Raw genomic sequence first — 26349 nt, forward strand, 5'->3', positions numbered from 1 at the left:
GCAAACAGCCTTCTATTTTAAAAAAAAATTGTTAACAAGGTGCTAAGGAGACATAAATCAGAGTAATCCATATTTGAGATCATCCATTATATCCCAAACCAAAAAAGAGAGACCTCTATGGACCAATGGCTAGGATTCAGAAAATGCTTAACTATAGAAAATAATTCTTTATAGGGTAGTTTTGTAACAGGATTTTACCGTAGCAAATGTGGAATAAAGAAAAGGTTTAGGTTTAGGAATACCCATTAGGGTTTTTTCGTTACTTCAACATAAAGTACCCTTTAATACACGAAGTACATCCTTTACACAGCCAAGAGAAAGGAGGTTGTACAATAGAGACGTCATGTTTGCTTTCTAAACATTTGTTTGACTCCTGACACGATGGTTTTGCTTTGGGGTAACATGAAGGTTGCCAAACTTCAAAGTAAAAAAAAAGATATTTTCTGACAAAGCAAATGTTCAGTTCAGAGTTGCCTGATGCTGTCAGCATTCCAAGCAAACTCAATAGGAAGAGGTGAAGTCGTCTTCACTGTATAACCATCAGCGTGACTGCAGTCTACTGCTTCACATCCCATTCTCCAGGGAAAGGAAAAGTGCTCGCTATGATGCATTGTTTAACCAATGAGTGGTGAGATGTGCCTCTTTACCTGAGGGCTTCCAGACTATAGTTCAGCCACCTTGCTCTCTGGGTCATATGTAGTCCTGAAGCATGTACCATGTTATGGAAAGCCAAGTTTCAAGAATTAAAAATGCAGTCAGTCACAATCCTGGGTGCTGTGAGGAAGGCTATAAGGCATTCGAACAAATTTTTTTTTTTTTTGAGACAGGGTCTTGCTCTGTCACAGGCTAGAGTGCAATGGTGCAATCTCGGCTCACTGCAACCTCTGCCTCCCAGGCTTAAGCAATCCCTCCCACCTCAGCCTCCCAAGTAGCCGGAATCACAGGCACAAGCCACCGCGACCAGCTAATTTTAGTATTTTTTTGCAGAGACGGCATTTGCCATGTTGCCCAGGCTCGTCTTGAACTCCTGAGCTCAAGCGATCTACCCACCTCGGCCTCCCAAAGTGCTAGGATTACAGGCGTGAGCCACCACACCCGGCCAAACAAAAGATTAATAAAAACAATGTCTACACAGTTCGTGGCAGGGCGTAAAAAGGTAATAAATTTTCAACCATGAGAGGGGTTCCCCATCACCTAGGGATTGGGCTGCCTTCCTGGAGTGGGGGCTGACATGGAAATCCAATTCTACTGAAGGTCTATGCATGGTAATTGGCAGAAAACGTGATAGAACTAAACACTTCAATTCTTCTCGTTTGAGGAAAACAGCTCCTTAGAGAGAGCTTGAGGTTCAAGTCCTTTTCCCATTGTCATCTATTCAGCCATCCACAGCTTGAAGGTCCTGTCATATGAGCAAGTGGCTATGAGCTGCCCATCGGAAGAAATATCTAGGCCCATCACTTTGCCTTCGTGGCCAGCCAGAGTCTTCAGCGGGGACCAGCCTGGGTGCGTCCAGATCTTGGCTGTGTTATCATAGGCACCAGTAAGCAAGAAGTTCCCATGGATAGCTACAGGAGAAGAGAAGAGGAATTGCTTGAGGAATTCAAGTATTCAAAAGAGAAGACAAAAGCACAAAAGTCTGCAAAAACATACTATTTTTAAAAAACATACTATTTTTTAAAAAACTTGTTTCTGCAGACTTAAGGGAACAAATAACAGTAAGGTCTTTTGGCTCATTCCCTGACCGAGAATCTATTCAGAATAATATTAAGGACTCAGTGCTCAGAGCATCCATGGAGGAAAGAATGAAGCAAAGCACTCATGAAAGTCTGCTTTACTTCCTGCAACGAGAAGCATGCTTTCCCACAGATCTAAGGGTATGGCAGGGGGAAGGAAATTATAATTTGCTCCTTTACCAGTAGGTCAAATTCTCTCCTGTTTTACTGCTCAGTTAAGCTAAAGCCTGGCCTGCATTCCACGGGAACACAATACTGTTTGTCTGTGTCATTTAGACGTAAAATAGGAGGAAAGCTTACGCTCAAACTTGACACCAGTCACTAAGTTCTGATGAGCAGGGATGGTGTAGACGCAACGCCGCTGTCGGAGGTCCCACACTTTGCAGGTGTTGTCACCACTGCCAGTTGCAATGTGATAGCTGTGGATCGGATACAGTATTGAAGTTAGAAATAGAGTACTTGCTGACCCAGAACCCTTTTTCGCCCCTCATTCAGTGTGTTTATTTTACCCATTGGGGGAGAAATTTATTCCATAGATTTCTTTCAGGTGGCCTTCTAAGAACATGATACAACGTCCTGTGCGTAGGTCCCAAACTCGACCAAATGCATCCAGTCCCCTGAGAAAATAATTTAGAAATGAACACTTTGAATCCAGTTCTCTGTGGAAGCAGGTATAGGTAAGAGGTGAGAGTACTGAACTGCCCCTGACTACATGGGAGAAGCCTTACCCAGTGCCAGCCAAAGAGCCATCTTGATGGAAGGCAATGTCATACACACCCATGCTGTGGCCTTCCTGATGCAGGATCTCCTCTTGAGCCTCCAAATCCCATAAGCGCCATGAACGGTCATAGCTAAAACCAAATCACACTAACAATCAACCAGCTGATATTTATTCAGTTTCTACAACACATAAAGTATTATAAGTCATTATAGCTTAAGTTATTAATGCTTCTGAAACTATTCATATAACCATATTAACAGGAAGCTCCTTTCTGACATAAACAATGACTCAACAACTAAGCTTATCTGCCTTAGGTGCTAGCTGAAAACCAGGGAATCACTGTAAACCTCTAGGGCTTTTTTTTTTTTTCTTCTTTTGAGACAGAGTCTCACTCTGTTGCCCAGCCTGGAGCACAGTGGCGCAATCTTGGTTCACTGCAACCTCCACCTCCCGGGTTCAAGCCATTCTCCTGCCTCAGCCTTCTGAGTAGCTGGGACTACAGGTGTGCGCCACCATGCCCAGCTAATTTTTGTATTTTTCGTAGAGATGGGGTTTCACTATGTTGGCCAGGCTGGTCTCGAACTCCTGAGCTCAGGTGATCCACCCACCTTGGTCTTCCAAAGTGCTGGGATTATAGGTGTGAGCCACCATGCCCAACCTAGTGGCTATTTTAATAACAGGATTCCCCAAGAATGGCCCAGCAAAGACTCTGTTACCTTCTTTCTTCCTCCACTGTTATATTCTTTCATTCATCAAGCATTTATACATTTACTAGGCCCTAAATTGGATGCTGGGGATACAAAAATCACTCATACACAAATAGATCAATGGAAGAGAATAGGAAGTACAGAAATAACCACACATATATGGTCAGATGATTTTCAACAAGGGTACTGAAACAATTCCAACAGAGAAAGGAAAGTCTCTTCAATACAAGGTGGTATAACTGACTACGCACATGGAAATAAAGACAAAAGAGACAAACACAATTAAAAAAACCAGGCAAAGCATATGACAGAGCACTCAAGAGCAATAATGATCAGGGTAATAAGAATGAAAATCACGGGAGATCACTACACACCTGCTAGATTGGGCAAAATGGTAAGACTGACAACACCAAATGTTAACAGGGATGTGAAGTAACCAGAACTCCGGGAATGTAAAATGGTGTAACCGCTTTGGAAAACTGGTGGGGAGTTTAGAAAAAGTTAAATATACATCTCATACCTCTACCCTATGACCCAGCAATTGTACTCATGTCCACAAAAAGCCTGGTACAAGAATATTTACAGCAGCTTCATTCTGACTGGCCCAGACCTGGAAACAGCCCAAGTGTCCATCAACAGGAGAATGGATAAACTATGGCACAGTCATAAAAATGAATAACCCCCAGCAATAAAAAGGAATTACTGATACACGCAACAACATGAATGACTCTTAACAATGTTATGCTGAGTGAAAGAAGCCTGCCACAAATGAATTCACAGTATGAATAGACATAATTAATTTGTGGTGATAGAAGTCAGATCAGCAGTTGCTTTAGAAGGGGGAGTTGGCTGGAAAAGGGCATGAGGGACCTTTCTGGGGTGATGGACTATTCTCTATATTGACAGAGGTGTCGATCACAGGAATGGTACGCGTTTGTAAAGACTGACAGCATTGTACACTTAAATCCATTCCATTGTATGTAAATTATAACTTAATGGAAAAGTTCTCTAACAGATTCTAGCCTCCCTGAACTTACAGAACCAGGAAGGGAGACTTATATACCTGTAGCATTGGACAAGAGTGAAAATCCTTGTTTTCTGGTAATTTGTAACTCCGAAATTTCAGATTAATTGTAATTTAAAGGCAAATATGGCTGGGCGCGTTACCTGTTATCTATAATCCCAGCACTTTGGGAGGCTGAGGCGGGAAGATCACCTGAGGTCAGGAGTTTAAGACCAGCCTGGCCAACATGGTGAAACCCTGTCTCTACTAAAATTAAAAAAATTAGCTGGGCATGGTGGCACGCGCCTGTAGTCCCAGCTACTCGGGAGGTCGAGGCAGGAGAATTGCTTGAACCCGGGAGACGGAGGTTGCAGTGAGCCGAGATTGCGCCACTGCACTCCAGCCTGGGTGACAGAGTGAGACTCCACCTCAAAAAAAAAAAAAAAGGCAAATATACTTAGCCCTCACTATATTAAACATTCTCCTCTGATTCCAATTCCCTGCAGCCCAAGAATATCCTACCTGAAGATCTCTGCTCTAAAAATTTACCTGGCAGATAGCCATAAAGGCTTAAGAAGATGCTACAGGCCTATATGGATAAAACAATAACAGGATGGCTCACCAGGTGGTGCCCAGGAAACGTCCTGAAGGATGCCACATTACCCGGGCCACACGCACTGTATGGCCTTCAATATCTGCCACTGGTTCATCACTGGAAAGGAACCAAACATATAAACAATTTTATAGACATATAAATAGTCACAAAACTGCTTACCTTTTGTGCAGACATACCCATTCTGTACAACACGAGAGGCTAAATTGTAACTACACTTGTAAACTACTTTGGCCCAATAAGCAAAATAGTCATTCTGCACCAAAGGAGTACCTGCATTCTAGAAAGAAAACATGCTTTGGAAGAGATATAAGGACACAGAAATCACATAGTTTTGGTACAAGTGGATTACAGATAAACCTTTTTCAAATTTAGGCCTGTTCCAAGATCCAAATGAAAAAGGAACTCCTAAATAGAGATGAGGCTTAGTCTCCTTTTGGTGGCCATTAAATTCTGCTACCCAGCAACCACCAAAAGATCTGAACATCAGCAAAAGGAAATAAACATGAACTCTAAGGAGCGCAATTAAAAAGAGAACTTTGTCAATGTGCATACACAGAACAAGCCAAAGCCCAAGGGGAATAAATATTGCTAAGTATTACCAAAGCCAATTAAAACTCACTGCGCTCCTAAGTGAGACCCTGTCTGGTGAGGAGTGAAGACATTAATTAGCTCTCATAAAAATTCTCAAGTAAAAACCTTCATGTGTTTTCCCAAAGAAAGAAAACTAAACAATTAAATTCAGATGCCTTTTGGCCAACAGGGTGCTTCCGAAGTTTTTTTTTTTTTGGAAAACAATCACATAAACACATTTTTAAAAACTGTTGTAGTTGGAAAATACATTCTAGGTAAAGGATGATGCTATTGGGAGGAGACATCTCCGTGGTAATACTGCTAGACAGAACCTCACTTTCCTCTCCCCTGTGGCTGTTTGCTAAGAACCAACGAACTGCCAAGAATATTATATTTAGTTCATTGTTAATTTATCATGTAGGAGGTAGGCTGGATCTTTCTGGAATAAATGGAGCTAGGAAATAGTGGTCACTAGGCTATAGGCAAAAATCAAGATCCAAAGTTAACAGGTAAGAAAAAACGGACATAACTCCTTTAGTAAGAAAAGGCCTAAGAATGAAATCTTCCACTTACTTCATTTTCACACTAGGTTACCTTGACTCTTAAACCATATTGGGGGTTAAATGCCAGATTTTTTTTTTTTTTCCTTTCAAGACGGAGTCTTGCTCTGTCACCCAAGCTGGAGTGCAGTGTGCAATCTTGGCTCACCACAACCTCCATTTCCCGGGTTTAAGCAATTCTCCTGCCTCAGCCTTAAGGTGTGAGCCACTGCGCATGGCCTAAATGCCAGATTTTTACTGAGGTCCTGGGGACCAACCAATCAAACATTTACTTTAGTGATGGCAGTATGGGCCACAGAACAGTGATATTCACCTGTCGAGACTCCAAAGCTTCACAGAGCCATCAGCCGCACAAGAGGCCAGGTTGACATCTTTTGGGTCCAAGGAGACAGTGGATTTGGGATGGAATACAATTGCTCCTACATTTGTGTTATGCCCTAAAGGAGTGTAAGAGATGCAAGTTCAAAGGTTCCTGCCTCTTTATAACCCATGTTATATACTAGGGAACATGTGGACATACAGAGTATTCAAGTGACTATTCAACTATTAAAACATGAACTATTTTAATTTAAGCTAATATTTAAATTACATTTTTAAAAAAGCAAAACACAAAAAAACCCATTTTGGTTTTTGGTTTAGAGATTATAAAATGCCAGAGTGTGACTGGACATGAGAGAAAAGTGGATGTGTAGGAAGTTGTGATAGTCCAGTCTTGCAGCCAGAGAAAACCAAGTCAAATCAAATCAAGGATTAATGCTGTGTGTATGGGGTCTGAGTGTCAAGCAGAGTTTAAGGCTTAACTGAGTTCACACTGGGAAAAAGACTGAGATTTGGATAAGACTCTAACTTACCTCGAAGAGTGTGAAGGAGGTTGCAATCAGGAACAGACCAGAGCTTGCAAAGCCCACTCCTATCAAATACAAAGGAAAGCATCTCAGCCAGGGTTGGTCTGGGAAGGAAAAGGTACCTTGGTAATATTACTAAAGGACAATCTCTTCTCACCCCCAATAAACTTTACAATGGCTGACAGAAAAATAAAAGCCTTATAGTTAGAAGGGTTATAGGAGAAAAAGCTACCTCCAGCCCACACGCAACCAGAGGCTTTTACTGGACTATAATTAACACTACACCAGTAGCCATTCTCCTTAACTTTTGGATCCACTTGTGAGGGAAGGTGGGGCAAATTAAACTATCCAGTAATACTAATATTAATAGTGATACTGTCCTTAAATATGAATAGTATTTTGCTGATTACAAAGTATTTAAATTTTTTTTTTGAGAAACAGTGTCACTCTGTCACCTAGGCTGGAGTGCAGTAGTGTGATCACAGTTGACTGCAGCCTCAACCTCCCAGGCTTAAGCAATTCTATCACCCAGCCTCCTGAGTAGCTGGGACTAACAGGCGCATGCCACCACACCTGGCTAACGTTTTAAAAAATTAAATAAATTTTTAAAAATTTTTTGGGCCGGGCGCTGTGGCTCACACCTGTAATCCCAGCACTTTGGGAGGCCAAGGCGGGCAGATCACAAGGTCAGGAGATCGAGCCCATCCTGGCTAACACGGTGAAACCCTGTCTCTACTAAAAATACAAAAAATTAGCCGGGTGCGGTGGCAGGCGCCTGTAGTCCCAGCTACTTGGGAGGCTGAGGTAGGAGAATGGCGTGAACCCAGGAGGCGGAGCTTGCAGTGAGCCGAGATCGCGCCACTGCACTCCAGTCTGGCCGAAAGTGTGACACTCCGTCTCAAAAAAAAAAAAAAAAAAAAAAAAAATTTGTAGAGACAGGGTCTCACTATTGTTGCCCAGCCTGGTCTCAAACTCCTGGGCTCAAGTGATCCTCCTGCCGTGGCCTTCCAAAGTGCTGGGATTACAAGTGTGAGCCACCATGGCTGGCTGGCCTTCAACTTTTTAGAGACTTCTTATTTTGGAAATTTTTCAACAAATTAGTTTTATATCTATTATCTCGGATGATCTTTCTAACAGACCTGTGAAGCAGGTACGGCAGGAACGATCAAACTTTATAGTGAAGGTGAGGCTTGGAGAGGTGGACTCATTTGTGCAGTCCCTTGGCTTTCTCCTGAACCCGTCCAAAGGTCAGCCTAGTCAAGTAGCTCCTGTGTATTCAATCTAAGTTTCCTTTCTCATTAGATAGCCATGTCCCACAGAAAAACACAACCAAACTCAAACAAAACAACAAAGTTACCACATCCTGAGTTTTCTGCATATGTGGTGATAAGAAAATAAAACAAAGATAAACCAATAATTAACGTTTAACGAGTCCTTACTACATACCAGGCACTGTCAAGGCAAAATGCCTTGCAAACACTACCTCATCCCACTTTACAGGTAAGGACACTGAAGCTTACAGAAATTAAGTATCTTAGCGAGGTCACATAACTGAAAAAGAAAAGCCAGACTGAGTTATGGATACTAGTTGGTCTTTAAACTCACTACAGGACCTGTTCCAAAATACTAGTGTCAAGAATGTGACAGAGTGCTTTGTGTAATGGATCTCTGGGGTCACTGGTGAAGAGCGAGAACGGCTAAACAAAGGCTACATTGTATTATACAACAGGTAGAGCACTGACTGACATCTGTAGTTTGGTGTGATCATGAGAAGCAGAGAAAGAGGACGTAGAAATAGACGTCTAACACAAATGCTAATTTTCTTCCTGAGCCTGTTCCCCATTTAGGAAAAAATGTCATTGTAAAATGGAACTTACCAACAAGCTGTGGCCAGCATCTTGGAATTGGGACTAAAGTGACAGTAGGAGATAGGCCGATCATCCCCAATCTGACTGCAAAAATTATTCAAAGACTTAAAAAGAAAAAAAAAATACACACACGGTGATCATTAATAGGTTAATCTAAGAGCTCCTTTGCTTTTCCACCATAAAAAGAACAACAAAGCAGCTTTTCAGTTTTAACCCATCCCAAGATTCTTCTATGGTTTTGTTGCTGCTGTTAGAAGACACATACATTGATAAATGAAGTTATATGAAACTCCAGCATGCTGTTTTCTATAGTCTTTTTTTTTTTTTTTTTGAGACAGAGTCTTGCTGTGTTGCCCAGGGTGGAGTGTAGTGGCGTGATCTTGGCTCACTGAAACCTCCGCCTCCCGGGTTCAAGCAATCCTCCCGTCTCAGCCTCCCAAGTACCTGGGATTACAGGCACATGCTATCACACCTGGCAAATTTTTGTATTTTTAGTAGAGACAGGGTTTCACCATGTTGACCAGGCTGGTCTCAAACTCCTGAGGCTCAAGTGATCCGCCTGCCTCTGCCTCCCAAAATGCTGGGATTACAGGACTAAGCCACTGTGCCCAGATGTTTTCTACAGTCTTAGTATCACAACTTCTGAGTCAGCTAAATATAAACAGAAAACCCCAGAGAAACTCTGACATATTAACGGGGAGAAATAAAGAATAGAACCATAGGCCTCTGCTGAATACAAAGCACAGTAAGCTCCTGCCACGTTAACTGATGGCTCCTTCCATGTCACAGCAGCTCAACTTAAGCAGGGAGGAATCACTCTAGTTGCCTCTACCTTCCCAGAGGTGAGCCAAAGCAGAAAAATCAAATAAACATGAAGAATCTTTAAGATGTGGGACAATTGCTGGGAGCATCTTACCCGGAGAGACTTGTGCAGCTCTTGCATCTGGGAGGTCCTTGTTGTCTCAGGAATCTCCTTATGGAGTCGGGCCTCTTCCAAGCGTTTCATTGCCCTGCGACACAGAAACACCATCACCAGGAGCAACAGGGTTGTAAACAAGAACCCACATGTATCCCTACTCTACCCCTCAATTTCATTTAACAACCACAGTCATTATCAAGCACTCAGTTCCTGAGAGGAAACACACACAAAAAATATGCTTCTTTCTTCTACTGGAGGCTCTCTTTACCTGGGCAACGAATAATTAGCAATCCATAGTCTTGCCACCTTCAAGCTATTTGGTCCTTCATGATACCAGGTTTGCTGATACTGAAAGGCAAATTAAGAGCAGAAAGGTCAAATCTGAAGCATTCTACTCCTCTTATAACTGTCATTTCTCCATTTTAACTGCCCAGAAGGAAGGTGAATTCGTTCGGTAATAGGATGAAATCAGGCAGAGGACTTTCTACTGAATTTTTTTTCTATGATATGTAACTACATGGTTATACCAGGAATGCCATGATTCTTTCCTGACTGGAAAACTCACTTAGCTCCATTCATACTTACGAAGGAACCAAAACTACTGCCAGCCAACTCTTCTTGAATGGTAGAGCCTTCAAAAACATTTCCCCCAACATCTCAGCAAAACAAACCATTGAAAGCAGAAAACGAGAGACCTATCCCCTCATTTCCTTCATGTTTATACTGTGAAGTTAAAGACATGTTCTACCTCTTCCTTGGACTTCTTAGACTTCTCATCATCCTTTTTGGTCTTTTTCAAGGCATCAGTACCGACAACTGAGAGGATATTTCTTAGCCTGTTAAAAAAAAAAAAAAAAGATCAGAATTTAAACATGGTTGAGATAACACTGTTTTTAAAGTACACTTTAACACAGTTTTAAACACTGTTATTAAAGCTCCCCTAAGATGGGAGCAAGCCTTTACTATTCTCTCACTGTTCAAACCACCTAGCAACCTTTTTTTTTTTCTTTTTAAGAGATGAGGTCTTGTTGCTGCCCAGGGTGGAGTGCAGTGGCATGATCATGGGTCACTGCAGCCTCAACCCCCTGAGCTCAAGCGATCCTCCCACCCCAGCCTCCCAAGTGGCTGGGACTACAGGTACACTGCTACAACTGGCTAATTTTTAAATTTTTCTGTAGAGAGAAGGGCTTGCTATGTTGCCCAGGCAAGTCTTGAACTTCTGGGCTCAAGTGATCCTCCTGCCTCAGCCTCCCAAAGTGCTGGGATTACGGGCATGAGCCACTATGCCCGGCCCTCCAGGAACCTTCTTTAAGAGTCAAGTGGGGATGGCTAAACTCCCAGTGTGGTTTCTCCCACTCAGTCTTCTCTATTTGGAAATTTCCAAAATTCAACTATAAGCAATTACTCTGTACAGTTTAGAGTCAATGAGCCCCTACACTGCTACCACTTGGTCTGTGAAGACTGCCAACTTTCACTCAGTGCCACAATGTACTGGATACTGACTCAGGTGCTAACTATACAGTGATGACTAGGAATCAGTTCTTGATTTCAAGTAGCTTAGTCCTGGGGAAACAACAGAGAGTACTGGCAAACTATAATCCATTATATTACCTATCACTATAGCAGTAAGCACAGAGGGCTAGAAGGGACTTTGTAACGGGCATCTAACTAAGCTTAGAGGATCAGGGAAGGCTTCATTAAAAAAAGGTAATATGTAAATTGAGTCCTCAGTTAATCAGGTCAAGGGGGTCAAGAATGAGAAAATGTCAGGCAGAGGGTTAAACAAATAAGGCCTGGAGGTAAGAAAAACATGTTGAGCTTGCAGTCACAAATAATTCAATATGGCTGGAGCGTGGAACATAGAAGAGGACTGGTGAAGAATAGGGCTGCAAATGCAAGGAGGAGCCAGGTCACAAAGAATTGCTAATGCCACGCTCAGGAGGATTTACAGATGAGAAAGATCCCTGAAACAGTACAAATAATGGATTAAAAGGGAAGAATAATGGCAGGGAAATCAGACAGTACTGTTGTAGTGACGCTCTGAGTCACAACCGTGGACTGAAATTCAGATAGTAGCAGTAATGACTCAAAGGATTCATTTAAGGAACATAATAATGAATAAGATAGACTTTGCTGGTGGAAAAAACAAACTAAACAATAATAAAAAAGTATACCCTTTGAAAAGGCTAATAAAATAACATACTATGACAGAGAACAGAGGGGTTAGGTGTGACGAAAGGCTTCTTTGAATAGGTGGCATCTATGCTGAAACGAAAGAATAAGAAGTTTGACAGGGATCCAGGTTAATAAAAAATGAAGAAGAAAGGCCGGGCGCGGTAGCTCACATCTGTAATCCCAGCACTTTGGGAGGCCCAGGCAGGCGGATCACTTGAGGAGGTGTTGAGAGGATCACTTGAGGAGGTGTTCAACACCTGGCCAACGTGTTGAAACCCCGTCTCTACTAAAAACACAGAAATTAGCCAGGCATGGTGGCACATGCCTGTAGTCCCAGCTACTTGGGAGGCTGAGGCAGGAGAATGGCTTGTATCTAGGAGGTGGAGGTTGCAGTGAGCTGAGATTGCACCACTGCACTCCACCCTGGGTGACAGAGCGAGACTCCGTTTCAAAGAAAAAAAAAGGAAGAAAAAAAGCCTCTAAAAGCCAAGACAGAAGAATAAAAATAGACCAATTATGTGGAAAGACATAAAAAGAACTAGCATATTCTATAAGGACCAATGTGGCTATTCTAGTAAATTGGGGAAGGGTGACATGGGTAAGGCTGAAGACCTTACAGACCATGGTAAGAGTTTTTTACTCCAAGTATGAGAAGACAATCTAGGATTTTAAGCAAGCAATTAACACAACATGTTTGGGGCTATCACAACAGTGCAGATTTGAAAGCAGTAAAGATAGAGCAAAGAAGATAGCTGGAGTTGTATCTCGCAAGTAGAACAGACCAGATTTTGCTAATGGATTATAAAGGAGGCTAGGCAGATTTTCAACTAAGAATTGTATGAGTATAGGAGAGAGGTGGGGAAATATTTCTTCAGATGTCTCAAGTTTGAAGTACCTGTGGGATACCTAAGCTGCAATGAGAGATTTGGGAATCATCAGAACACACAGTGAATGATGCCATGGGAGTAGAGCTGATCACCAAGGGCAAGTAGAGAAAAAGGCAGCCTGTAAAGGGCAGGCAGAGAAAAAGAGGTTTAGAAGGTAAGTGAGAAGAATTAGCTAGTGAGAGAAGAGGAAAATCAATAGGATTTGTTCTTAGGAGAGTGAAAGAAAGGGAGTAGTTCAAGGAGGGAGTATTTCAAGGAGGAGTGGCTGGCAGTATACTAGGGCTACTCTTAGTAAAGGTGGATTGGTGATCTTAACAAAGAGCAATTTTAATGTGGTAGGGGTTGGTCAGTTTGCAGCAGGTTGAAGAGTAAATAAGGGTAAGGACCTCAAGGGAGTAATAGAAAAAACCCTTCCAACAAGCTGGATGATGAAGGGGAGATGAGACAGTGGACAGAGAGACCAGAGGGGCTCCTCATAATTGTGTGTGACTAGACCACAACTAAGACTTCGCAACCTGCAAATAACAAGAGGGCATTATCTGAGGACGGTACCCCTCTTCAATAAAATCCAAAAAACATTTATCATTGTTCTATGTCATTGATATGGAATGCATTTGATGTCTCAATTTTCAAAGCCCAACAACAAATGTTTATCCAATTCAAAACTCGCACTGGGGAGGGGAGGCAAGGGAGCATGTTAGCACCCACTTCCAAGTCTATAAAGAAAAACGGGCCAGGCACGAAGGCTCACGCTTGTAATCCCAGCACTTTGGGAGGCCAAGGTGGGTAAATCATTTGAGGTTAGGAGTTCAAGACCAGCCTGGCCAACATGGTGAAACCCTGTCTCTACTAAAAATACAAAAATATAAAAAATAACTAAAAATACAAAAAAGAAAAATGTGGTGGCAGGTGCCTGTAATCCCAGCCACTTGGGAGGCTGAGGCAGGAAAATCGCTTGAACCCGGGAGGCGGAGGCTGCAGGGAGCCGAGATCACGACACTGCACTCAAGCCTGGGTGACAGAGCAAGACTCTGTCTCAAAACACAAAACAAAACAAAACAAAACAAAAACGAACAAACACAAAAAAGAAAAATTAATAGTGGAGTAAAAATTGGCCTAAGACAGATTATGGGCTAACTCATATAAACACAGTAAGATATTGTTAACATGATTTGAGACATTCTATTAAAGTTCAACTAAATGATCAACCAAAATTTGGAGTAGAACCCTGTGGTTATAATAAAGAAAAAAAGTAAATATTTAGAAAGGCAACCTTTCTCTTCTTTCAGCAGGACCCTCTCCAAAAAGTGTGATGGGTTCCCCCAAGGCTCTAAGGCAAGCTTTGACCTCTGAGTCATCTGTGGAAACATTGATCTGCCGGGCTCGCTTCCTTCTCTCAAACTCAGCCAATACTTCTGCCTGTCGCTCGCTGATATGCTCTTCAATTTCAAACACTTCTCCTATTAAAAAGAAAACAGGCAACATCAGCAGATCTTCTTCAAATAGAGAGAAATAATTTCTAGTAATTGCAGTCTGTGTATGCCCTGAGGGAAAAGTAACTGTCTATTACACATTTTATAGTTTACTGTTTTTCAGTTTATTAAATTATGCCAAACACATAAACCTAAATGACACAGCTTCAAAAGGCAAGAAAATGGTTCAAGCCACCTCTTGTTTCATTGATTAACTTTACACCTATATAAACACACACTTTGGCTGAGACCAGCAAGTAAGAGTACAGAACATCTTTTGCAAATGAGTTAACTAGGCTGTCTATCCAGAAGATGTAACAGAAACATTATTGTAACAACGGCCAAAGCTATTTATTCTCTAAAGGAGACCCAGTATAGGGATACTTAACAAATCATTAACTACTAAACTGCAAATAATTACCAGGAAAATGAGAGTTCCACAACTATAAGGATTTCTGGATAATCTGGCAATAGTTTTGAAACCCACACCAAAATACAAGTGTGATAAAAAATGAGAGGTACAGTGGTGACGTTATGTTTAAAAACAGTATTAAAAGTTTAAAAAGTCACTAGGCTACAGTGCATGTGTTTAGAAAATGTGTGGGAGGCTCAGTGAGAAACCTGACAGATGTCCCTACTGCAGAGGAGTCTTCATTTTATGCCCTTTGGCATTGTCTGAATTTCTTGGGACAAATATGCATACTTTTATTTTAAAAATATAGTAGACCTCTCATTACTGACATGGAAAGATATCCTCAATGGTATATAAATGAAAAATGGGGGTTATACAACAATTTACATATCATGTTTTCATTTATGGAAAAAATTACATATTTTTATAGCTGTATTAAAATTCTCAGAAAGATATACAATCAATTAATTTTAAAAATACAGGATTTTCTACTTCACACATTTATACATTGATCTTTTAAAAGAAAAATAACTTTTTTTTTTGAGACAGGGTCTTGCTCTGTTGTTCAGGCTGGAGTGCAGTGGCACAGTCATGACTCACTGCAGCCTTGAATCCCCACCTCAGAACCCCAATTAGCTGGGAATACAGGCACGTGTCACCATGCCCGGCTAATTTTCTACTTTTTGTAGAGATGGGGTATCACTATTTGCCCAGGCTGGTCTTGGATTCCTGGGCTCAAGCCAGACTCCCGCTTCTCAGCCTCCCAAAGTGCTGGGATTACAGGTGTGAGCCACCAGGCTTGGCCACTATTACTTTTATAATAAAAAAAGATAGCTCAGTCAGGTGCAGTGGCTCACGCCTGTAATCCCAGCACTTTGGGAGGCCGAGGTGGGCGGATCATTTGAGGTCAGGAGTTGGAGACCAGCCTGGGCAACATGGTGAAACCCAGTCTCTACTAAAAATACAAAAATTAGCTGGGTGTGGTGGCGGGCACCTGTAATCTCAGCTAATCGGGAGGCTGAGGCAGGAGAATCACTTGAACACAAAAGGCAGAGGTTGCAGTGAGCCAAGGTTATGCCACTGCATTCCAGCCTGGGCAAGAGAGTGAGACCCTGTCACAAAAAAAAAAAAAAAAAAAAAAAAAAAAGATTTCACTTTGGGTAAAAAATAATTGCAAAACTTCAAAAGGGAGAATATCATGAACAACTCTAGCTGCAAACCAATGCCAGAACTATGTTAGATCTCCAGAAGACAAATGGAATCAATCTGAATCCAAATGTACACTGAATTTTTGATAAGACTGCTCACTCATAGAAGAAAAACTATATAACAGATTGTAAGAAAAAGGCTCTCAGCCTTATAGCTGCAAGTTTAAGAATTGAAACTCTGCCGGGCACAGTGGCTCACACCTGTAATCCCAGCACTTTAGGAGGACGAGGCGGGCGGATCACAAGGTCAGGAGTTTGAGACCACCAGACCAACATGGTGAAACCCCATATCTACTAAATATACAAAAATTAGCCGGGCGTGGTGGTGTGCGCCTGTAATCCCAGCTACTCGGGAGGCTGAAGCAGGAGAACTGCTTGAACCCGGGAGGCGGAGGTTGCAGTGAGCCAAGATCGCGCCACTGCACTCCAGCCTGGCGACAGAGCGAGACTCTGTCTTAAAAAAAAAAAAAAAATTGTAATTTTTTGACATTATAAAACTGGTGGTATTTAAGTTTAGAAAGGTATTCATTACACAAAGAGGTAAAGATGGGCTCACAATTTGCATCTTACCAGAGGTTATATTAATATTTCCAGCTTCGATCCCTGCTTTAAGTCCGTCTTTCCCCAAAATCCCAGACTCTCCTTTGGCCAGACGCTCCCTCTCCTTCTCTTCCAAACTTCCATAATAGATGTGTGGTTTCTTCACGACCGGAGCAACTAAGTCGTCGGGTGCTTTAGTTTTGGTTGCCTGCTAAATCAAAGATCTGGATTAAACTAAGGTTTAATCTTGGCAATTTACCGGAATTCACCAGAGGATGAAGCTCACCCTGAGTTTCACAGTCCTATTTCCTCCGTAATTGAAAGGACAAATTGGACACTACTTAAGACGTTCTTCATTGATTTGAGGAGGTGAGGGTAGGGTGAGGGTGTTTCAGTCCCTCACTTTGGTTGACGGGATTAATAAAACTAGTGAGGTTCTCTCGGGTATTTTCCTATGAAAGGTTTGCTCTGGAATCTGTTTACTTCATTCCGTTGGAAGTGTTCAATCTCGTGTTTTATGCTTCCCGGATTACTGCTTATCACTGGGGAAATACTAAGGATAGATGAAATAACCAACGCGGTGCTAAAGGATAACAAGTTACAACATTACAAGTGTATACATTTCAAACGTTCCTAGACGTGAGGTAGTAGGAGTTAGTAGGTCTCATTAAAATTCTGAGATCTGCCAAAGGCATAAACCTTGGCCAAGACACTTCCCTATTTCAGAGCACCGTTACTGGATGAGTCGGAAGAGATGCTTGCCCTTTGGGGCTGTAGTGGGAGAGGTGCAAATAAGCTACAGTCCACGAAAGCGCTTAGGGATCAGGAAAACGGTGGTCCGCTGTGTAGGACACCACTGAGTCCCGCAGCCTTCCTCCTCAGCCCTCCACCGCCTTCTCCCGCTCCTTAACGGCCCCTTCCCGCAGAGATCCCCTTCCCCCTTAGCGCTCCCTGCCAGAGTGAGCTGGGATCCCGGGCTCTGTACCGTGGAGGAGGCTCGGGAGGAAGCCATGCTGGGCTCTGGAGCCGCGAGGCCCCAGCGAAATCCGAACACTCCCTTTCAGACCGTCCACCGCGCGCCCAGCAGAGGGGAAGTGCGTCACTGACAGGAAGTGCGTCACTGACAGGACGTGGGCCAAGAGGGGTCACCGCCCCCGGAGCGGCGCGGAGCATGATGGAAGTCGTAGTAGGAAATGGCGTCGTGGCATTGAGGGGCATCCCGCCTAGAACCTCCAGGAAAAGCTCGCGGAAGACGAGGTTCTGCGGAGAGAGAGGCTCCAAGCAGTCTGGGAAGTGTAGTCCAGTTGGCTTAGCAGTAGTTTCGTGGGGGGGAGCCGAGGTTCCGGGAAGGGGCTAGGCCGGCTTGAAAAGAGGTAGGTGAGTCGACTCGCGCGGCTCGGGGCTGAACTCTGGAGCGAGTCAAGGGCTTCCGGGGTCCGCTGTGCCCCCAGGGCGTACGGGGGCGTTTACGTCTTCTTGGAGCCGAGGACCATGTTACCATAGAAACCCTTGCCTGGGCTCCGAGGTACAGGCCTGGAGCTAGGGGACGAGGACTGTTCTCCTCCATGGTCCGGAAGTCTTCCCAGGCTCCCCCTCTGAGCTTGATGGCTCGGCGGTGGATTTGGGCTGCGGCGAGAGATTAAGCTAGAAGAGCCCGCTAGTGCCAAAGTCAAATAAAGACCCGGCGGAGGAGCTTCGGCCTGATTTTGTTGATTTGTCTTCAGCCTGGTCTTTGTATCAGATTGAGAGTAAGATGATGGATAGGAAGGTGTCAGGTAACTCTGTACGTCTCTCTGCCCTGCTGGATGCTGGGGCATTAGAGACGAACAGGATAAGGTTTTTATCCCCACATGGGCGGTGGGAGATCCTCAAAATATTGACGTTTCCCTAGCTGGCCAGATCCTCATGCAACCCCCTAGAACAATTACAGCAATAATAGATGTTATTTATTGAACATTTATTAAATGCCAAATAATATTCCAAGAGCTTACTGTGTATTACGTTATTGACTTCCTACAACAGCAGAGTAGGATACAGATGAGGGAACTAAGGTCTAGTGAGAAATGAAACGAATTGTTCAGGATCGGTGGTGTAGTGGGATTAAAACCTGTGCCCTTTAACCTCTACAGCCAGCACTTTTAACTGTTAATCTATACTGCTCCCTAGTGGCCAGTTTTTTGCAGTTTGCAGAAAAGGTAAAATGTATAGATTTTTTTTTCCCCCCTTTTAGGTATCCCTATCCCTCTCTTTCCCTCTTTGGAACTTTGGCTTTCTCTACCATTTGTCTGCATTGGAATCTGGTAGAAGATAATGCCTGATTTAGTACAAAGGAATTTGAAATGTAATGTGCCAGTGTTTTGTGTTGATAATATCACCTGTAGTATCCTAAGCTTCATGGGAGAAGGAACTATTTCTTCCTTTGTATACTTCACAGTCCTTAGTTTCATCCTAGATACGTGTAATAATTTGTATCTGTACATACTTTCAAGGAGTTTTCACTTCCATCATTTTCACTTAATGCTTATCATGTTGGCCTTTATAATTTTTATAGGAGGCTAAAATTATTAACCAAACTGAACAGCTTGCTTCGATGACTTCTTTATGTGTGAAATAGGAATCATTTTGTCAACTTCACAGGGTTTTTGTGTTAAAATAAGAATGTAAAGAATGGGAATGGAAAAACAGCACGGTGCTCAAGAATGATCTCACCTTTTAGTCAACAAACATTTACTGACTGTTTTTATAGATACACTCTAGGGGATGCTGTGGAGAATATACAAATGATGCCATCAACAGATATTAAACTCAGTTGGGGGGGTTGTGTTTTCTCAAAAACAAAACAAAACAAAATGGTTTTTGTTAACATAGTATTACCTTGGGATTTCAGGCTGTGGAATGCTCTCTTGAGCCTCTTTTTTTTTTTTTTTTTTTTTTTGAGTTGGGGTCTCATGGTAAGGTCATGTCTCACGGTGGCAACCTGAAACTCCTGGGCTCAAGTGATCCTTCCACCTCAGCCTCCTGAGTAGCTAGGACTACAGGTACACACTACCAGCCCAGCTATTTTTTTTACTTTTTTGTAGACACAGGGTCTGGCTACGTTACCAAAGCTGTACTTGAGCCTCCTTGTGCACTCTGCTCTCTGCTTGCCCTTCAGAAGTCAACTAAGACATCATTTTCTCCAGAAAGGCTTGCCTGACATCCTTGTCCACCCCACACTCAGCCCAGACTGGATTAGGTGCCTGTGTGATGCCAGTGCCAGTATCTTCATCAGGGTTCTCATTACACGATATCACAGTTTTCTCTTTGTTTTCCCCACAGATTATGACTGTACCTTTTAACTCTGTAGCTGGAACACAAGAAGTGTTTGTTTAATGAATGACGTACACATTTAAGATCTGTTTGGACGCTGAGGATAATCCTGTGAATTGGTGAGTTGGAGTTTTCCTGAGATTTAGCAAACTGATTTTAGCATTCAAGAGTGATCACAAATCTCTGACAATTCTCATGTAGGGTAGATTAAATTCACTGGTTTGTCCACTTTTTCCTCTAACTATACTAAGTTGTGATAGTTTATTCTTTTAGCTAGAGTAGTTCTTTGAATGTGACTGGAACATGAGATTAAAGTGATGGTTGCCTAGAATTTCTCTCTTATAGGTAGTTTGCTATTTTAAATTCTTACAGAAAGAGTTTTTGATTTTATAGAGCTGTAGATCTCCATAATGTAACAAAAATGTAATAATCACATACCTAAAGACTTTAGAAGTTGGCTGGGTACAGTAGCTCTTGCCTATAATGCCAGCACTTTGGGAAAATGAGGAGGGAGGAACACTTGAGCCCAAGAGTTTGAGACCAGCCTGGGCATCAGAGAGAGATCCCATTTCTACAAAAAACACAAAAATTAGCCAGGTATGGCGGTGTACGCCTGTAGTCCCAGCTACTCTGGAGGCTGAGGCAGTAAGATTGCTTGAGTCCAGGAAGTTGAGGCAGTAGTGAGCTAAGGTCATGCCACTGCACTCCAGCCTGGGCAAAGAGCAAGATCCTATCTCTTAAAAAAAAAAAAAAAAAAAGACTTTAGAAGTCTATGTGTAAATTCAAATAAATTTTTAATATTTCCATTCACTTTAGTATACATGCTTGCAAATTGATTTTATGTTTTGTATCTGAGACTTTATCACCTTCATATTTTCCTCCTCTCTTTCATTTTTAACAGCTAATAGTTCACTGGGTTTGGCCCTTAGTGTTGACTTCAGTATGCTGAGACGGAAACCAACACGCCTAGAGCTAAAGCTTGATGACATTGAAGAGTTTGAGAACATTCGAAAGGACCTGGAGGTATGAATACAACTTTGTGTTTTTTTGAGATGGAGTCTCGCTCTGTCACACAGGCTGGAGTACAGTGGCATGATCTTGGCTCACTGCAACCTCTGCCTCCTCTGCCTCAGCCTCCCGCGTGCTGGGACCACCGGTTCATGCCAGCACGCCCGGCTCATTTTTTTATTTTTAGTAGAGACGGGGTTTTGCCATGTTGGGGCCAGGCTAGTCTCAACTCCTGACCTCAAGTGATCCATCCACCTCAGCCTCCCAAAGTGCTGGGATTACACGCGTGAGCCACTGCACCCAGCCATGAATACAACTTTCAAAGCTTAAGGAATATTTAAGATAATAATTCTTGTGTGGGCACAGTGGCTTACATCTGTAATGCCAGCATTTTCTGGCCAGGAGTTTGAGACCAGCCTGGGCAACATAGTGAGACCTTGTCTCTTTGTTGGGCAGGGTGGCGCATGCCTGAGCTACTCAGGAGGCGGAGGCGGGAGGATTGCTTGAGCCCAGGAGTTTGAGGTTACAGTGTGCTATGATGGCTCCACTGTACTCCACACTGGGCAATAGTGAGACTCTCTGTCATACATAAATATGTGTATACACACACATACATACACAATAACTTTAACTTCTGAACTGCAGACTCTTAAACCAACAGCTTATTTGAAATCTCTGTTTGGATGCTTTACAGGCATCTCAAACTTCATGTATGTCTCCTGTGGCTGCTGTAACAAAGTACAACAAACTTCATGGCTTAAGACAACAGAAATTTATTATTTCACAGTTTTATAGGCCAAAAATTAGTATTGCTGGGCTGAAATTGAGGTGTCAGGAGGGCCACATTCCCTATGGAGGATCTAGGGAAGAATCCATTCCTTGGCTCTTCTAGCTTCTGGTGGCTGCTGGCATTCCTTGACTCATGACTGTGTCACTCCAGTCTCTGCCTCCAGAGTCATATTGTCTTCTGTCTGTGAAAACTTCCTCTGCCTCCTTCTTATGATATGTGTGATTGTGTTTAGGGCCCACCTGACTAACCCAGGATAATCCCCCCATCTCAAGATCCTTAATTTAGTCACCTGCAAAGGCCCTTTTCCCATATAAGGCATTTATAGGTTCCAGGATTAGGACCTGCTAGCTTTGGGGGCCATTTTTCAGCCTACTACACTTAACATGTTAAAAAAAGAAGAGAGAAAAACTCTTGATTTCTCCCTTGAACCAGTCGTCCCTTCCATTCTTCCCCAGTGTTTCCCATCTCAGTATTGATTCAGTTCCTCAGGCCAGAAACCTAGCAGTCATTCCTGAGTCCTCCCTTTCTCTTACGCTTTATATTCGATCTGTCTGTAAACCCTTTGATTCTACCTTCAGAATATGTCTGGAATCCACCCATACCTTTTCATCTCCACTGTTACAGTCCTGTGCTAAATAACCGTCTTTCCCTGTATAATTGTAGTGGCATCCTAACTGGTCTTCTACTTCCATTTTTGTCTCTTTCAGTGCATTCTGCATCCAGTATCAAGAATGATCTTCAAAAATTTTCAAATCCTGTCATTCCCGTTTAAAACTCCTCAGTAGTTTCCTGCACTTATAACAAAATCTGAATTCTTCACCATGGCCTACAAGATTTTGTATGTTCTAGTGCCTCTCCAGATTCATTTTGTGCCATTCTTTGCCTTGCTCTCTATACCCTAGCCACATTGGCTCTCTTTCATTTCCTTGAACATGCCAATCTATTTATCAATTCCATGGACTTTCCACATATTATTTCCCCCTGCCTGGAGTGCTCCCTTTCTTCCAGTCTTCATTTAAATGTCAACTCTTCAATTTAAGAGGCCACTTTTGACCATATCCAAGTTACATGTGTCATTCCCGTCCATGCTGCCTCCATCTCTGTAGGCTCTCACAAAGCACCATATTTTTTTCATAGCATTTATTATAATTTACAATTTTTTTATTGTAAAATCATTTACATTAGGAACGTTGATTGCAGAAATCATGTCTGTTTGCTTCACCATTGAGTTCTTACCATCTAGTTCATAGTAGGGGCCCCATATGTATTTTTAACTGTGGCCTTGCTACATGGTATTAGATGTCCATTAATAAGACTTAAATTCTTCAGTGGTCTACAGAATAAATTCCAAATTCCCTAGCATGGCATATGAGCTCCTTTGTGAGCTGGTCCTTGCTTATCTCTCCACTTTCACTGCTGGGTTATCTTTAATCTCAGTGCCTATACACAGTGTTCCCTTTGCCAGAAAAGCCCTTTCTTTTTCTTTGCCAGGCTAACTCTTACTCCTTCCAGCCCCCAGCTGGGTTAGGCTCAACCTTATATCCTCCTGTGCTAACCTCTCTCATAGGCACGGTCACTCTCTGTTGTAATTGTCTGTTTGCTTTTGTTTTCCCTCACTGGGCCATAAGCTCCTTGAAGTCAGGGATTAGTATATTTCTCTCTGCATCTGTTCCCTGCAATACCAGGTCCAAAGGAGGGCTCAATGCAAGTCTATTTTCATTTGCTGTCCTAGCAGGTATCTTATACTATATGGCAGAGGACAGTACGTTTTGCATATATTCACCAACAGCTTTATTATGTATTGTATATGCTTCATATTAAGACTAATAACTTAGATTTCTTTCCCCCTGCTTCATCCCAAGAGACTTTAGTGTTCTCTAAGTATCGTAATTTTTGCTTTCTAAAAACTCTTATATTATTAAGGATGAGCTTTAAAGTATGGCTTAAACTTCAGTTGTAACGAATCTCATAAAATGCTAGCATGCTGAACTTTGACTCTACAGTCAGCTCACTATTGAGTTAGTCTTTCCACTAAAGACAGTTATCTAGTGGGTTTTACCTTGTTTTAGAGTAACTTAGGAAGCAGGGACAGTCATGCCCTAAACTAAAGTGAAACCAGTAGAAAACTGGCCTGTTTCATTTATTACCAACATGAGTTTGATTATACTACTGTGACTCTAGCTTCTGAAACAGCAGTTGCTCAAAGTGGGAAGCCTTTTAAGTGATTTCATTCCATTTGGATATTCACAGAATGATAGAGTTGTTTGCCTTTTCGAACTTGTTTTCACAAAGGTATTTAGGTAGAACTTTCTAACATCACTTACTAGTAATCAGGAAGGTCATTTGCCACATAAAAGGCAATACCTTATTTTATTCCCTGTAATACTTTGTGAGTGTTGGCATTTATTTTTTTTTTATTTTTATTTTTGAGACAGGGTCTTGCTCTGTCGCCCTGGCTGGAGTACAGTGGCATGATCACAGCTCACTGCAGCCTTGACCTGCCAGGCTCAGGTGATCCTACCACATCAGGCCCCCTGAATAACTGGGAATACAGGCATGCGCCACCATGCCTGGCTAATTTTTAAATTTTTTTGTGGGCCGGGTGCGGTGGCTCATGCCTGTAAACCCCAGCACCTTGAGAGGCCGAGGCAGGCGGATCACGAGGTCAAGAGATTGAGACCATCCTAGCTAACATGTTGAAACCCTGTCTCTACTAAAAGTGCAAAAATTAGCCAGGTGTGCTGGCATGCGCCTGTAGTCCCAACTACTTGAGAGGCTGAGGCAGGAGAATCGCTTGAACCCAGGAGGCGGAGGTGGCAGTGAGCCAAGATGGCGCCACTACACTCCAGCCTGGCAACAGACAGAGACTCAGTCTAAAGAAAAAAAAAACATTGTGGAGACAGATGGAGTGTCACTATGTTGCCCAGGCTAGTGTCACACTCCTGGGCTCAAGCAGTCCTCCTGCCTTGGCCTCCCAAAGCACTGGGATTTACAGGCATGAGCCACTGCGGTCAGCCTGATGCTTGGCATTTAAATGCCCACAGTTCAGCAGCAAGTGGTGAAGAATGGTGGTAATTCCAGTGATTTGAGTAGCTGAGCCATTCTTCTATTAGGTAACTTTGGATAAAACATCATTTCACTCTCTTAGAGAAAGTTATCATCTGTTATCCTTACAGTCAGGTAGTGGCTGTTATGGGATAAGTGTCTCTTTTTGAAAATGATCAAACTAAGACATACTTTCTGGATTCTGCAGTCACATGTGACTTAGGAGCCAAACCTTTTATCTGAAAACAAAATGAAGCCACAAAACCCAGACCTTTTGATAAGATAGCATAAAACCTTCTTGAGTTACTTTTAATCTCATGGGATCAGTCAGGCTATAGATTTTTGGTGGTTATTTCTTTACCCAATTTATTTTTCTGTCTATTCTCTAGAATAATAAATTTGTTGAAATGCCCTTTGCTCTCACTTGTCTGCTCTTACAGCTTTCCAATTGTAGCTTCCTGTTGTACCACCACACCCCAACTCCTTACCTCTTGTCTCTTTGGCAGTGTAGACTTCTCTCTGTCATAGGTCATAGCCCTGATCACCCTATAATCGTCTGTTTGCCTGTTTCCCTATTAGACTGTGACATCCTGGAGGGTAGGGGTTACATCTTTTGTTTGTTTTTTTTTAAGACAGAGTCTCGCTGTGTCGCCAGGCTGGAGTGCAGTGGCACCATCTCGGCTCTCTGCAACCTCCGACTTCCTGGTTCAAGCGATTCTCCTGCCTCAGCCTCCCAAGTAGCTGGGATTACAGGCATGCGCCACCATGCCCAGCTAATTTTTGTATTTTTAGTAGAGATGGAGTTTCACCATGTTGGCTAGGATGGTCTCGATCTCCTGACCTCGTGATCCGCTCGCCTCAGCCTCCCAAAGGGCTGGGATTACAGATGTGAGCCACCATGCCCCGCCAAATTTTTGTATTTTTAGTAGAGATAGGGTTTCACCATGTTTGCCAGGCTAGTCTCGAACTCCTGACCTCAAGTGATCAGGGGTTACAACTTTTAACACCATATCCTCATTGTGCCCCTAAGTACTCCAAACCTAGGATTTCAGTTTATTGTTCTTTACACCCTAACTCTATCATTTAGCCCATGCCTAGTACATGGTAGGTGTTCTAAATAAACATTTGCTAATTGAAAGAATGTTGCCTTAATCCTAAAACTTTTATACTTTCAGACCCGTAAGAAACAGAAGGAAGATGTGGAAGTTGTAGGAGGCAGTGATGGAGAAGGAGCCATTGGGCTTAGCAGTGATCCCAAGAGCCGGGAACAAATGATCAATGATCGGATTGGTTATAAACCCCAACCCAAGCCCAATAATCGTTCATCTCAATTTGGAAGTCTTGAATTTTAGAGATGGATTATCTTGCATGCCAGAGCGCTGGAATGGAATAAAATGATGGCAGAAGTACAAACCAGATTTAGAGAATTGAGTGCTTGCAGTCAAGCAGAATGTACCTCCTGCAGAGACAAATCTTCTGCATGAGATTACTGATGCTTCACTTGCACTCTAAGCTGGAATCCAAACTCTGGTTTGTCTCTTGAAAATTTGACTCTATAAAACTGATCTGATTTTCTGTTTTTAAAAATAAATATATTTTTGGAAAAATGTGAGGCATCCTTAATGAAGTATAACAGTACTGTTAATTCCCAGACTTTAAAAGATAATTGCTACAAGATTAACATCATTCTTTCCATCTTTATTAAAAGACCCTAAGCACAGGACACTCTAGTTGATCCCTGCCACTTTGACTTAACCCATCTATTCAACAAGTTATTTATTGAGTGTCTACCATGTGCCACTCAACAAAGATCCCTGCCCTTGTAGAAATTAAATTCTAGTGGATATTGTGTAAATCTGAAGAAATTGTAGGTACCCGATCTCTTTACAGAATGGCTTTGTAACTAGTTTGGGTATAATGTTGGGAGGACAGGCAATGGAGGAAAGTAAGAGGAATGCTTC

The 26349-nt window shown here is 42.5% G+C and overlaps 2 protein-coding genes across 7 annotated transcripts; one reads left to right on the plus strand and one right to left on the minus strand.

Moving 5' to 3' along the window:
- Positions 1-251: 251 nt before the first annotated feature.
- PRPF4 (pre-mRNA splicing tri-snRNP complex factor PRPF4) lies at positions 252-17406 on the minus strand. Of its 3 annotated transcripts, none has more exons than XM_009457111.5 (14): positions 17222-17406; positions 16267-16447; positions 13878-14064; positions 10291-10378; positions 9811-9890; positions 9540-9633; positions 8633-8727; positions 6762-6820; positions 6224-6347; positions 4787-4876; positions 2462-2584; positions 2243-2350; positions 2034-2152; positions 252-1565 (listed from the first exon to the last, which is right to left on the minus strand). In XM_009457111.5, exons 1-14 carry the CDS (start codon positions 17246-17248, stop codon positions 1372-1374), a joined length of 1569 nt encoding a protein of 522 aa, XP_009455386.1. In that variant the 5' UTR covers positions 17249-17406; the 3' UTR covers positions 252-1371. The 3 variants fall into 3 exon arrangements, with proteins under 3 accessions (XP_009455386.1, XP_520198.3, XP_016816950.1); XM_520198.8 differs by having other exon boundaries at positions 16267-16444; positions 17222-17361; XM_016961461.4 differs by lacking the exons at positions 9540-9633; positions 9811-9890; positions 10291-10378; ... (1 more) ...; positions 16267-16447; positions 17222-17406 and having other exon boundaries at positions 6762-6859; positions 8633-8728.
- Positions 17407-17470: 64 nt separating this feature from the next.
- CDC26 (cell division cycle 26) lies at positions 17471-25995 on the plus strand. Of its 4 annotated transcripts, none has more exons than XM_003312239.5 (4): positions 17471-17609; positions 19555-19664; positions 20447-20568; positions 25564-25995. In XM_003312239.5, the coding sequence occupies exons 3-4, from the start codon at positions 20488-20490 to the stop codon at positions 25738-25740; spliced, it is 258 nt and encodes an 85-aa protein (XP_003312287.1). In that variant the 5' UTR covers positions 17471-17609; positions 19555-19664; positions 20447-20487; the 3' UTR covers positions 25741-25995. The 4 variants fall into 4 exon arrangements, with proteins under 4 accessions (XP_003312287.1, XP_063644475.1, XP_063644476.1 ...); XM_063788405.1 differs by having other exon boundaries at positions 17488-17613; XM_063788406.1 differs by having other exon boundaries at positions 17608-18431.
- The last annotated feature ends 354 nt before the right edge of the window (positions 25996-26349 follow it).

This window comes from Pan troglodytes, chromosome 11 (assembly GCF_028858775.2).
Source record: "Pan troglodytes isolate AG18354 chromosome 11, NHGRI_mPanTro3-v2.0_pri, whole genome shotgun sequence".
NCBI lineage: Eukaryota > Metazoa > Chordata > Mammalia > Primates > Hominidae > Pan > Pan troglodytes.